The sequence below is a fragment of the Chelonoidis abingdonii genome, chromosome 3 (assembly GCF_003597395.2).
Source record: "Chelonoidis abingdonii isolate Lonesome George chromosome 3, CheloAbing_2.0, whole genome shotgun sequence".
Classification (NCBI taxonomy): domain Eukaryota; kingdom Metazoa; phylum Chordata; order Testudines; family Testudinidae; genus Chelonoidis; species Chelonoidis abingdonii.
The window spans coordinates 136325853-136339715 of record NC_133771.1 but is presented as its reverse complement, the minus strand read 5'-3'; the positions used below and the strand labels follow the sequence as shown (position 1 = coordinate 136339715).

Sequence of the window (13863 nt, the reverse complement as noted above, 5' to 3'; positions counted from 1 at the left end):
ATGGACACAAACAATCGATTTCGGGATCCCACTGTGGACGCGCTAAACCGATTTTATTAGATCTGTTTTGTAATATCGGTTTAAGCTAATTCAAAATAATCGTGCAGTGTAGACGTACCCTCAGACTAGCAACTCATTGCTGTTGTCCCTGATGTTAGTCAGCCTGCCTGCAGCACCACCTGTTGACCATGCACAGTGGGAAGGGAAAGTGACACTTCAGTAAACTGCATTTCTACTTGTCCTGAGTCCACACGAGGATTTTTCCCCAGCCTGTTCAGCACAGTTCCAAGGAGTGTTCCACATGCATTCAAGAAGAGCCTTTCAAGGTTCTATCTATGACACAGACCCCTGGCTCTCAGTACAGAAATCAATTAACTGTTAGAAAGTTTGCTCAAATGCCAAGCTTCCCTCTTTCTTGTAAAGCAAGATGACAGTTTCTATACCAGAAAATGCAAAAAAAAATTATAGCGTGTGTGTGAGCGCATGTGTGCGTGTGACAGATCTCCCTGCCCTGAGTTATGTTACTGGTCTAGATGGGCAAAAAATGTAACAAATATGCATAAGGGAATTTTTTCTTTGAAATTTACAGTAAAATCCAAATAGTTTTACAAGAGTTAATGACAAAAATATCAGGGCACAAGAGAAGATTATGGAAGGACCTCAGAATAGACTATTCTGCAAGTTCTACTTTAAATAAACGCCATCTTTCTGTTATGAACACAGCTATCACAGTGTAAATCAAAGTACATCCTGTTAGTGGTCTCTATGCCCAAATGCAAGGCTAACCCCCTACTCCCAAGCATCCAGTTTTAAACCCCATAATGGCACGTGGTGAGCAGCACCACATGCATCCTCCACCCCAAGACTCATTGGTCTACAAGGCAAACCTGGCATGAGTTAGACAGAGCTCACCTTCTGCTCCCTTTCTCCAGATGCCAACACGATGCACATAGAGACCTACCCACAATCAGGAGGTGAGAGCAAGCCAATAAAAAAAACTGAGTGGAACATTTAATGGAGTGTTCCGGTTTGTTTGTAGTTTTAAAATATGGTTGAAGGTAAAGAGATACCCATACTTTAGACAGAGCTCCTATTGGACCCAACTTGCACAAGCAAGCTTAAGATTTCACTGAGCATGTAAACTCTAGCACAGTTTGGGTACTTAGCTAGCACAGGAAAAGACAGTTATGTAAGAGGAAATCGTCAAAATTATTTTTAGGTTTGGTGGTTTTGGCCATAGGTTGTCGCCACAGCTTGTCAGCTTATTCAAAGAGGACATCTGCCCACTGCAGAAACTGAGAATACAAACTATGTAGCCAATAGAGATGACCTGCCTATGCAGCCAATAGAGATGAACTGCTTGGGAAGTGGGATAGTATATGCAAACTGATAGGGTGTCATATTATTTCTAATTCTTAGCATCTTTAAACGCCATATGGAATGGGGGAAATTCATCTAGTTCAAGGTTGGAGTAGCTAGTGGACTATGGAAGTCAACAGGAGAGGGGGAAGTTTAATATCATTACAAAAAGAAACAAATTCAGTAATACACTTGCCTGCAAAGCTTCACAAACAAAAGGGCAGCATGAAAGGCTACAAGAAGGTAGCGGTGAAAGAAAGAATATCCTCCACACACATCAAGTACAGGATGGAGAGTCTGTAGAGAGCAATTCCACAGTCAACAGCAGTCATTCTTCCCTGCCTCTTCTCCAGCACAGCACTATCATCAGACCAATAGCTCTTTAAGGCACTTGACTCTGGATTGATCACGCTACAGCTATATAGCATTTGAATAATTCTCCAGCACAAGAACCTGCATCAGTAAAAATTACACTTAAAACCAAGACAGTCCTTGTGTTGACACATCCATATGTGTAAGAGGCAACGGGCTTCTTTAAGGAGGATAAAAATTGAGATGCCAATCTATATGCATCAGTGACCTTTGCAGTGCCATCAGCACCTCCACACCAGAACCCTGTTTATGACAGCTTTTTTTTAATATGGGGAATAACTTTTCAGCAATACTACCACCTAACCTGTATCTGAATGAGTCAGTGTGATGCAGTTGCTAAGGTGGTTAATATTCTGGGATGTACTAACAGGAGTGTTGTATGCAAGACATGGGAGGTAGATGTCCTGCTTGGTGCTGGAGTGCTGTGTCCAGTTCTGGGGGGCCACACTAAAATAAATATGGAAAAATTGGAGAGAGCGCTCAGAGGCGATTAGCAAAAGTGAGAAAGGCTTTAAAAAAACTTGCCCTATGAGGAAATGTTTAAAACCTGGGCACATTTAGTCTGGAGACAAGACAACTGAGTGCAGACCTAAGTCTTCAAATATGCTAACTATTGATTGGTTGTTCTCGATGTCCATTGAAGATAGGCCAAGAAGTAATGGGTTTAATCTGCAGCAAGGGAGATTTAGGTTAGATATTAGGAATATAGTTTAACTAGAAGGGAAGTTAAACACTGGAATAGTCTAAAGGAAGTTGTGGAATCCCAGTCACTAGAGTTTTTAAAGAACAGGTTAGACAAACATATGTCAGAAATAGTCTAGGGATACTTGATCCTGTCTCAGCAGAAGGAGCTGGACTGAATTACTGAAATCCCTTCCAGCCCCACATTTGTATGATTCTATAAAACTTGTAATGTGGATGCAGACCATGTTATGGAAAGAAACAGTTTTCAAGTTAGTTGACAAAGGCCGTGCGGATGGGATCTTTATTTGGCACTCCACAACTCGTGTTAAGTGGTTCCCTTCCAAATGAACATAAGCCTGTGTGACAACTTTCTATTGCGATAAGTCTTAAACTGTGCACTAACCATCCAGCACTGAAATCTAAATAGGACTTATTTCTTTGGGAAAGGCTGCTATACAAAAGGACCTAGGAAGGAAGAAGCAGGTACCCATAAATGTCACTGCAGCAGTGAAATATTCCTAAATTTGAACGAAAAGTGCTAGCCATGAGGAATGCACAAATCTCAATAGCCATATAAAAAAACCACAAGATTTTTAGTACAAAAATAACCTAATGAATAAAGTTGCAGTCTTGAGTCTTAAACAAAAAAAAACTGTATACTGCATGATAAACAAGCACATCTCCTGGTAAGGCCCTATCAGATAACTGCAGTGTGTAGGTGGATGTCAGTCACAAAGCTTGGAAGAGCTAAGTAAAGAAAATGCTGATATTTAGCTACCCACACAGCACTTCTAATTGTAATAAAATTTTTCAAGAGAAGTGGCTAGAAAGTGTAGATTCTAGCTCTTCATAAATTTTCCTCTCCTTGGTCTTTGAAAATTGTAGGCATTAAGCAAAGAATGAAATGGGGGCAGGGTTTCAACAGAGTGACCAATAGGAGTTCTGAACTACTGTATATTATACCCAGCATAACCGTTCACAGTATGACCAGAGGAGAGGGACTTTTCCTTTAAAAAAAACAGAACCAAAAAACCTTATTCTGCAATTATGCAGACACACTAAAATCTCATTTAGCATTGGCCTCCTAAACCCAGGGGTGTGAGTTCAATCCTTTAGGGGACCAGTTGGGGATTGGTCCTACTCTGAGCAAGGGATTGGACTAGATGATCTCTTGAGGACCCTTCCAACCCTGATATTCCATTCTATGATTCATTTGAAAAGTTATGTTTCAAGCTTTCTTGCTGAGGCTCATGAGTGCATGAACAGTTGCCACAAACAGATGTTGTGCAGTGAGTCATGACAAGTCAGCAGGAACCATAGGTGTTTTTTTCCCCCCGGAAGCAGGCAGATCTTGGGGGAAGTGTGTGTGTTGCTTATTTACACCTATTGGAACCATGTCAGCTGTGTATGTGACAGGTTGGTTTCATCAGTCAAAAGCCCTCCATGCAGTTTTAAGGTGATGGCAGCTCAAAATGTTGGCTTATATAGCTCCCCAAAACAAATTAGATGTTAATGTGGGGCTGCATGCAGCTCTAAATTAACAAGGTGTATGCCAACTTCGGCGCTACATTGCGCTATACAAGCCAGAGTTACACCAGAGTCAGACACTGAGGTTTCTGGGGCTTATTCCAGGTTTCTCAGCACCCAGCTATGAATACTCTAGGGCTTGGTTCATCATGTGTTGTGGGAGAACATTTCTGCCCATCCTGTGGAACTTGACTGGAGCCTGCCAATGCATCCAAGCAAGCAGTTTGAGTCTGCATGCTCCTAGCATCTAGAGTCATCAGCTTGGAGGAAGACCTTCTCCAGCTCACATTCTCTCCTGTTTTAGGAATTGGGCAGAGCATCTGAGAGATACTGATAGATGTTTTGGGAGCAGTAATTATCCTATTGTAGAACATTTGTCTCTGCTCCCCAGGAGGTTCCTGCTAGCTCTGGATCAAGGCAGTGCAGGAGGAGATCTTTTCTTTAAGTGTTCTAGATGAGAATGGTATGTGACAACTGGCTGAAAAGGGAATGAACAATCTTCAACACGGATTGGAAGGGGTTGATTGGTCTGGCGATGGAAAGTTGTTGCCACCATCTTAGATTCCCTTAGTGTAAATAGCTAAAGCATTCGTGTCCTGGGTAAGAGACCCTTGGATATTGTGTACTTAGTCACCCACATGTACTTAATGGCAGGTCGTAAGTATACATGTTGATAAGGAGAGAACCTAGAATGGATCCTTGTGTAGGAGTCTGTTATGGAAATGCTGTATGTGCTATTTTCCATAACTGAGACGCTACAGAAGGAGCCAGGCATAGTTTCTGCTGTTTCCCCTGCTCACCAGAATCACTGCTATATTACACAGGCTGAAATGTGAACCAACTGTCTCCATCCAAGTACTTATTTCTGCTACACATTAGGACAGTGAGCAACAGTAAATCCTGATCCAGTTGGAAAAGGATACGTATAACTATGTAAACATACTGTCAGCACTTGAACCCATAGCAGCTCTTTATATCCACTAGTGATAAGGGGGGGGGGGGGCATTGATCTCTATAAGGTCCTGTACAAGAGGGCTCCCAATGAAGATGAGCAGCTGTCTATCAAGATCACCTGAAATCCATCTGTGAGGAATGACCAGAGAGCCAGCCTCCAGTCTATCAATTTGCTACCCAGTGTAGCTATATAAATAACTTCATGGAATGCCATTGATAGAGACCGATGTCAGAAGTTGTAGCTTCCTGGCTTGAATTTGAGGGTCTACACTGTAGACAACTTACAAACAAACAATGACACTACATGCCCCTCTTGCCCCCAACACAGATATAAATAGCAGTGTAGATGCTGAAGTAAAGACATACCTGAATATTGTCAGTACATACCCTACACGGCTCTCTACATGCCCAACCAGTGCTTTCTGTCTACACTGCCGTTTTTAGCAGTGTAATATTCTGTCATCCCCTGCTGTGGGGAAAGGCTCTAGTAGCATCCCTGCCACAAGGAAAGTCTCCAGCAGCTCCCCTCTACCAAGCTTTTCCTCACTGCCTCCCCGTACCAGAGCCTTTCACTGCCATGTATAGGTACACACAGCAGTGTCAACACAGCCTGATTTCACAACAGCACATAGGTATACACACCCCACATACCACCATCAGTGGTGTGCTGTGTAAACATACTCTCAAAACTCCAGTAACTGGCATGTAGCCTTCCTTGCTGCTGCTGCGTTTTGCCACAGAACCTGCTTATGTAATTATAAAGATACACTGATACCATAGCAACAATTTACATAAGTAGCTGTGAGTCAGGATGAGAGATACTGCCACAATTTGTTTCTTTAAACATGCTCCCCAAATGCTGCAGTTACAGTTTCCACTAGCCTGGGTCATGATAATTCATGATTTACAGTCAATGTACCTAGTACTTCAATACCACCTTCATTTTACAAAAAGTGCTGTCAGAAAACAGGTGTTAAAAGGAATACGTGGAACTTCAGTGGTTAAAGTGTTTCACCTCACAAAGCACTTAACAGTATAGATGCCCTAATAAGTCTATATACATGGTATGACTGCTTATCATTAAGTTTTTGTACATCACATCCTCCATTTTGAGTTTCACATTTTTACTTAAGTTACTTATGTTAGTATACTGTAGATGTGTCAGTCTGACCTTGAGTTATTGCAGGTGCCAGGTACCCATTCACTGCAATGGGAGATTCAAGTGCTCAGGAACTCCCAAGGATTAGGGCCTATTGTGTCTGCCAGAATCACACTTGCACTTGTGTGACTGACTATAATACAGCACAGTTCAGGGATAACCGAAAGTAGTTACTACACAATGCTGGGTAACAAGAATTGATAATGGACAATGGTCCACATAGCAAGTTATCACAACTAGCACGGATGTTGGCAGTCTTGACAGATAAGGAATGAATGAGCATGAGAATCAGCTGCACTTGCATACCCCGGAGAGGCTACTTCTAGGGCAAGACATCAGCAGAGCAGAGCAGGAAGATATGCAAAGGTGCTACTCATATGGTACACAGAGAGCTTCAATTTCCAAGGTTATTGTGTTTATGAAACATGACAGACATTCACTGAACCTGGAATTATATAATTCCCTGGGCTACAAGTGTATGAAACAGTGAACTTTAACATCCCACGCTGTTGTTTTTCGTAGTCTTATTGCTAGGATAAACTAGACTCAAGGATTGTCTATACTTCATTAGAGAAATGACTCAAAGGAAAAAAAACAGGTGTTTTTTTTTTTTAAGACAATTATTTACAGTGCCACATAACACCAAGCCTCATTGTTTTCACAAACCAAAATAGTTATTGTCTATATTTCAAAAGAAAAATACCTAACTTAATAAAATCTCTCAACATTTCCAATTTTTGGAGTTTTCTAAATACAGCACAGTAGTACCTAGGTGCTGAAAATAAGGTCAAATGAAAAGTAAAGGACTCAAGTGGACGAGAGCCTAGGGTACAGTCATGTATACTTGCACTTCCTCATTCCATCCCAAATCACCACTTCTGTTATCATGAATAAACTTCAACACTGCATTCTGCACTAAGCTCTGAAGGTGGGAAGATTAGAATACAAGATGATCTTTGGCAAACTGTCTACAGTAATGGAGTAGCACCTAAAACACTGTCTCCAGCTACCAGTGGCCTCACTCTGGGTTCGTCCAGTTGATGAACACAGGGGTCTTGGAGGAGGGTTGGGAACCAAGTGGCAGGCACAGCGGTAGCTTGGTCCAAGCTCCTTAAGAATTATAATGGGGCCAGGATCTTCCATTGAACTCAGAAGCAACTGGAAAAGCCAGCAAGAAGGTGTGGAAAATTGGTGCAGTGTGCTCTGTTGTTAGCCTCCTTTAGGTAAAGGGTATTACGAAATCTAGGGTGAAATCTTATGAAAGGGTATTGAATTATGAAAGGAGGGGTCAGCTGCTAGACTTTCAGCTTCCAAGCAAACAAGAAGTTACTAGGCTGCAAATAAACAGAAATTGCTTGAGCCAGGGGCTGAAAAAAACCTATTTGTGTATCACCCTCTGCAAGCAGGAAAGCTGTCATCAGGGCTGGCTTTAGGAAGTGCGGGGCCCAATTCGAACAGTTTCGACGGGGTCCCAGCAGGGATGACTACTTAAAAAAAGAGTCAAAACCACATGGGGCTTATACTTACCGAGCGGTGCTCCGAGTCTTCGGCAGCACTTCAGCAGCAGGCCCTTCACTCACTCCAGGTGTGTTTGGTGACACTGAAGGACCTGCCGCTGAAGACCCAGAGCAAGTGAAGGACCCACCACCGAAGTGCCACCAAAGACCCGGAGCGCCGCCAGGTGAGCAAAAATTAAAAAGGCACCTCTAGCCAGGGAGGAGATTCTCACTGAGTGCCGGGCCCGATTCGGAGGAATTGGTGGAATTGGCCTAAAGCTGGCCCTGGCTGTCATGTCAAGTGACGAGACCTACATAGTCAGTTCCTGCAGAATTTAAACCTTACAAGGAAAAATATGGGTCAGAAAAAAGCCTTCCAAATGGGAAAGGAGCATAACCAAAGCAGCCTTATCTGTCTGAGCCTACACGCTGGCTGGGACCTGTTGGGAGGACTGCAACAGCTTCAAGAAGAGTGAAATTAACAAGACCTGCACAGGGCAGCCGCTCTAGGAACCAAATCACCATATTCATGGGCACAAATTCACAGAGAGTTGGGGTTGTTTGGTTTTTGTTTCCTCCTGCATCTTTTGCGTGGGGCACTGAAAACGCCTGTTGCTCTGGGTGACAAGGGACCCGGATCCTCATCAGTTTCAGTGATGCTTTGTGGGCATCAGGCAAACTGTCAAGAATCACATGATTCTCCTGCTGCGCAAAGCTGTGAGCGACAGCGGGGACCACCAGGGCTGGAGGTCCCCCTCCCCACAAGAGGGGCGCAGAGGGGACAATGTAGCAGATTTTCCTCTCCCCCATTCCCGGGCAGCAGAAAGGCCCGTGTCTTACATGTGTTAGGCCAGGAGCAAGGGAAGGCAGGAACCGCCTTCTCCTTGCACCACCCAGAGCGGGGATAGCGAGCAACCTGCAAGCTGGAGGCTGCTATGGCCGATGGAGCGGCACAGTCTAGCAGCAATCCAGGGGCTGCCCGACGCGCCCAGGAGCAGCCCGAGAGGGGGAGCAGGAAGGTTGACCTCCCACCCTGGCTCTCCAGGCCCCATACCACGGAGCACCTGCCCACGGGCAGGCACGGCCCGGCCCCGCCTGTTACCTACCCGCTGTTCGCGGGGGCTCCGCCGGGCTCGCCTTCCCCGCTGCTCCTGGCTCCCCAACGCGGCTGCTGCCGCCGGCACCGGGCGCTGCCGCCTCCTGCTGCTGCTGCGCGGCAGGGGGGCTGGTGCTGGGGGGCGAGGGGGAGCCGGCGCTGCTGCCGCTGCTGTCGGGCTCCCAGCCGTCCCAGAGCCAGGGCCGGTGCGCCTGCTCCAGCAGGCGGCGGCTGAGGCGGTAGCGCAGCAGCTCCCGGTAGCAGGGGCCGCACGACTCCCATTTGGGCTCCTTGAAGCGCTTCATGTACTCGCTCTTCACGCGGGGCCGCGCGGGCACCATGCCGGGGCCGGGCCGGGCCGCTCCCACGGGCCCGTTCCAGAGACCCCGCTCGGCGTAGCCGCTACCTCCCCCCCGCAAACAGCGCCTAGGCCCGCCCCTCCCGCTGGAACGTTTAAATCCAAACAGCGACGTTCTGCGCCCGCCCCTGCCCTGCTCTGGCCAATCATCGCGGAGGCAGCGTCTCTCCCTCTCCCCCTCTCTCTCACACACACACACACACACACATCTCTACGTCACAAAGCCTGTGGAGCGGGGGCGGGATGCTGTCAGTAACCTGCCTCCGGCCTCCGTCCTGCCTGCCCTCTCGCTGGGACTGTGATCGGGGGCTGCAGCTGCTGTTGTCCCGGCGGGCTTCTGGGGGCCCCTGCCCCGTCACAGCCGGGACTACCCTGGCACAGACGGTCCCTGGCAGATGCCTCCCCGCTGCCGATCAGGGGCACTAGTTGTTGCTACTGCTTGATAGCGGAGGGGGTTGAGGCTCAGAGCCGAATCAATGCACCCAGGAGACCAAAGCGAAGTGCAGCTGGCAGCCTGGCCTGACCTGCCCCTCTCCCTCCAGAGCTACGAGGTACAATCTACAGCCTCCCTCCTCTGTGTCACCCCGTCAGCGCTCTTTTAACATACTCTTTAATTAACGCTAGTCCCAGGGATGGAACTGGGCCAGATCAGCAACTCAGTGTTTTTTAAAAAAATGTTGCCAACCTCTTCTCCAGAATTTCAGCTTTCACTGGAATAATAATAATGAAACCCTTTAGCCCTCATGATTGCAATGGAAACCCTTACAACTTGAACAGCATGTAAAGGATGCAGTGATGTCTGGCCAGGTCTGAAGCCTGAAACAATCATTCTGGGAGGCTTAAGCTGCTCCATTGACCTGTGTGCAATAGTAACTGAGATGCCTTGTCTTTAATTTTCAACATTGTTGACTATTTCACTGCTGTTCAAAGCATGTCAGAAAGGAGTGGGACAGTCAAATTATGAAGATCTGCACAATCAACAACTTAGTTTGAGGCCGTGAACGAGTGGCATTTGGGAAAGTACCATTTTTCCCCAAAAATTGCCCTGTGGGGGTCAAAGGGGAGGACTGGAGCACAGGAGGGCATCTAGTGAGTCCTACGAAGCAGGAGCCAATCCTGTAGAGTCTAATGGGATAGCTAGGTCCTCCTCAACTAGCCTATTGTCTACCTCCTTAGAGAAGTGAGGGCCTAGCCTGCTCTGGGGGTGAGTGTGGAGCTATGCAGTTTCCTTTCTGGCTCAGTGGGTGCTGTTGGGTGCCTGCAGACTCAGGGAAAGAAACATCATTAACTCAATGTAATTCTTTTCAAGCCATTTTCTGCAACCCTGGGGACAAGAAACAATTTCATTTTAAATAAGCTTTTAGATTTTGATGTTATTGCCTGATGCTGGGAGCAGAGACTCTAAAGCATTTGCCTAAAATGTATGTAGGTTCTACACTGTGAACTTTTGCCAGCTTATCTACGTTGGTAAGGGGGGTAATCTGTGACTAATTTAGCTGCTGTTGTCAAAAGCCCCTAGTTTTACATTCAGTTATACCAGCAAAACTACAGTTTTTGTGGAACATCCTATTTCACGTGGGAGGGGTGTAGTGTACGCTATACCAGCAAAAGCACAGTTTTGCTGATACAAGCTGCATCCACAGTAGAAGTGCATGATTGCTGGTATAGTATACCGGTATAGCCGTAATTGGGCTCTGCCTAGTATCAAAATTCCATTGAGGAGAAGCAAAAAGCCTGAGGGACCCAACAGAGCACAACTGATCTTATTTTGAATATCTGCACAATCTACTGAGTGGTGTCCCATTTTAGTATAGTATCTGAGGTAGGCAGAGCTTGGTTTAGGGGTGGAGTTTTAGGAAAGTACCACTATATTTTTTTTCTTCCCAGTTCAAGCCCTCAAGACCTATTGAGTTATGGAATAACCTAGCCACATTGCTTGAAGCATTTTAAAATGGATTGGTCAAAACAATAGAAAATAAACCATAGGGGATAATCCTATAGTGGCAGAAGGATGGATTGGATAATATAATACATCTCTTCCATCTTTATCATGAATTCAATTCAAACTAAAGTTGGAATTAACGGAAGCAAAATGTTATTACTTAGGTATTGCACATTCTCATGGGGAAAAACAAGTTTGTAAAGTGCTTTGAGAGCTTCAGAAGTGCACAGTATTGTCACGTTATGGAAAATACTGTACCAAAACTGAATGTAATGTAAATGGAATGAACTAGTTTTACAAACATGAGGTTAGATGGGAAATGGAGACCGTTCCGTTGCACTGCAGGCCTTTTACTGCTAACCTTTTAAATTATGTTTCACAATTTTATTGTTAGCGAATGCTGGCTGTAGGTTTCAAATGCCATTTGTAAAGGGACACAATTAAGTTAAAAATCACATTTAAAAGTATTTCCTTCCCTCTGCTATTAACCTCATCTTAGATTAATAAAAACAGAAGAATTTTAAGATATAATTTACTATTTAACACTTATGCGCTAATGAGGACTGGATGTAATGACCCAAGAGTTCCCGTCAAATTATATGTCCCATTCTGTGTACACTTTGCCCTTCATTCACTGCGTAGACCATTCTTTCTGTTGTTATGTCATGAAAATGGGTTTCTTCTAAAATATGTGTTTAGGATTTGGGTTAACAAAGCCCATATTTTTGGCCTTAGCCTGACAAGCATCCCTCTCACAGAATTAGATCATATTAAAAAGCACTTTTTTAACCATGAAGTCCCTTTTATCCACTGAAATAAAAGACTAGGTAGAGAAGCAGAATTATGCTGTGACATCTTGCTTGTTTATTTTATTTGCTCTTGAGAGCAAATAAAACTAGAAAGGCTTCACATCTTCCCATAAGGATTCTTTGCAAAATATACAACTGGAAAATAAAATGTTGTTTTTGCAACAGCTTAACTCGCCATCATAAACCTGCTGTTGAAACCAGAACACTTTCAAATTTACCCACTTGAGGTCCTGAGGAGACTTTTGCTTTTCATTTTCCTCCCATAATTGTTTCTACATTGAGTTGCACAGACTATGCAGTAGTACTTGGCACTCAATATTTATAATGTAAATTATGTTACAGCAAGCATCATAACTAGGTATCTGTTTCTTCTCTACTGAGTTTCTGAAGTAATATCCACTTAGCCATGGTCAATAATTCATTGTTTCTCCTCTATAAATGACTTTAAATATCCCAGAGCTCTTTAGGATACATCTGCATGAAAGGTATTATATAATTATAAAGGTATTATTTATTATTCTTAGATTGTAGTAGGCATCTCAGTTGTCCAATACATTTATATTCAACTGTCTTGTCTGGGATTCTTTTTTGCTGAGCAATGGATTGTTTCTCCTCTGCTGGCACAAAATATTTTGAAGTGTGAGAATGGCAGATTTCTCATAAAAATGATTCTATATAGAATAGTGTTGTAGCCATGTTGGTCCCAGGATATTAGAGACACAGTGTGGGTGAGGTAATATCTTTTCCTGGACCAATTTCTGTTGGTGAGAGAGACAGACTTCTGAGCATACACAGAACTCTTCTTCACATCTGGGACTGAATAGAAACGCTGAAGCTGGGTCTACGCTACAGACCAATATCAGTAACTGTCACTCAGGGGTGTGAAAGATCCACATCCCTGAGTAAGGTAATTATACCAATCTAATCCCCCATGTAGACAGCATTATGGTAACGGGAAGGCTTCTCCTGCCAACATAGCTACCACCTGTCATGGAGGTGGATTAACTGTGCCAACGGGAGAAGCTCTGCTGTCGGCGTAGGAATGTCTTCACTTAAGCACTACAGAATCACAGGAGCACTACACTGCCTGGGGTAGACAGGAGATATTGGATCTCCTGGGCCTGTGGGGAGAAGAGGCTGTGCAAGCACAGCTCCGAATCAGCCATAGAAATGTGGGCATCTCGGAGCAGATTGCTCAGGGGATGCAAGAGAAGGGCTATGACAGATACCAGCAACACTGCCATGTAAAAGCCAAGGAACTGTGGCGGGCATACCAGAAGGGTGGGAGGCCAACAGCCAATCTGGTGCTGAGTCACAGACCTGCCGCTTTTACAATGAGCTGCATGCCATACTTTGCAGAGACCCCACCATGGCCCCCATACACCACCATGAATACCTCCAAGGAGCCTGAGCCACAGGCCCCTGCTGTGAACAGCAAGGAGTGGGAGGTAGAGAAGGAGGAGGGACAGGTGACTGGGGAAACCTGTGTAGTGAGCCAGCTGTTTTTGACTCCACTGCAGTCCAGCCCAGCCCACCACTGAGCACAGCTGAGCCCAATGCAGGGGAAGAAACTCAGGTAAATGTGTAAATACATTTCCCATTCCAGGGATGGCTCTCTCAAATTAGCGTGACACAGGTTTTGACTTTTCATTAATTTACTTGTGCTAGAAGAGGAAGCAGTACAACCAGGAGTGGTAGCGGTGCTTTCTGCTTCTCATTCCCCTCTAGCGATGGGGGGAGAAGACATGTGGAACAGTTTGTTTATGGACACAGGGATGTCCCTTGAATCCTCCTGAGAGATCTTGCTGAAAACTTCCATGAAGGTACCCTGCAATCCATCTCCTCTAAGGATGACAGCCTTATTTCTTCCTCCACAGTAGGACTCTTTCCTGCGCCAGGCAGTGATAACTTCAGCAGGCACCACTGCAGTACACAGGCTAGCAACAGCTTTGGGCCCAGGTGGCTTTGGGACACCAGCAGCAGCTGTGCTTTCTGTGCCTTTGTTACTCTCAGGAGTGAGATACTGCCTGTGGAAAACGGTGCCAGTATTCAGCAACATTGCCCTATACTCATAGTTTCATACATCTGAGCAATATCCTCCTCATTT

General features: G+C 45.1%; 1 protein-coding gene across 1 annotated transcript in view; it reads right to left on the bottom strand.

Annotated features, from left to right (window-relative positions):
* The window catches only part of CCSAP (centriole, cilia and spindle associated protein), a 21030-nt gene extending 11960 nt beyond the window's left edge, over positions 1-9070 (bottom strand). The window contains exon 1 of the mRNA XM_032783645.2: positions 8658-9070. Within this exon, the coding sequence (XP_032639536.1) occupies positions 8658-8988 (331 nt within the window). The 5' untranslated portion in view covers positions 8989-9070. The remainder of the gene's footprint in view (positions 1-8657) is intronic.
* Positions 9071-13863: the final 4793 nt, after the last annotated feature.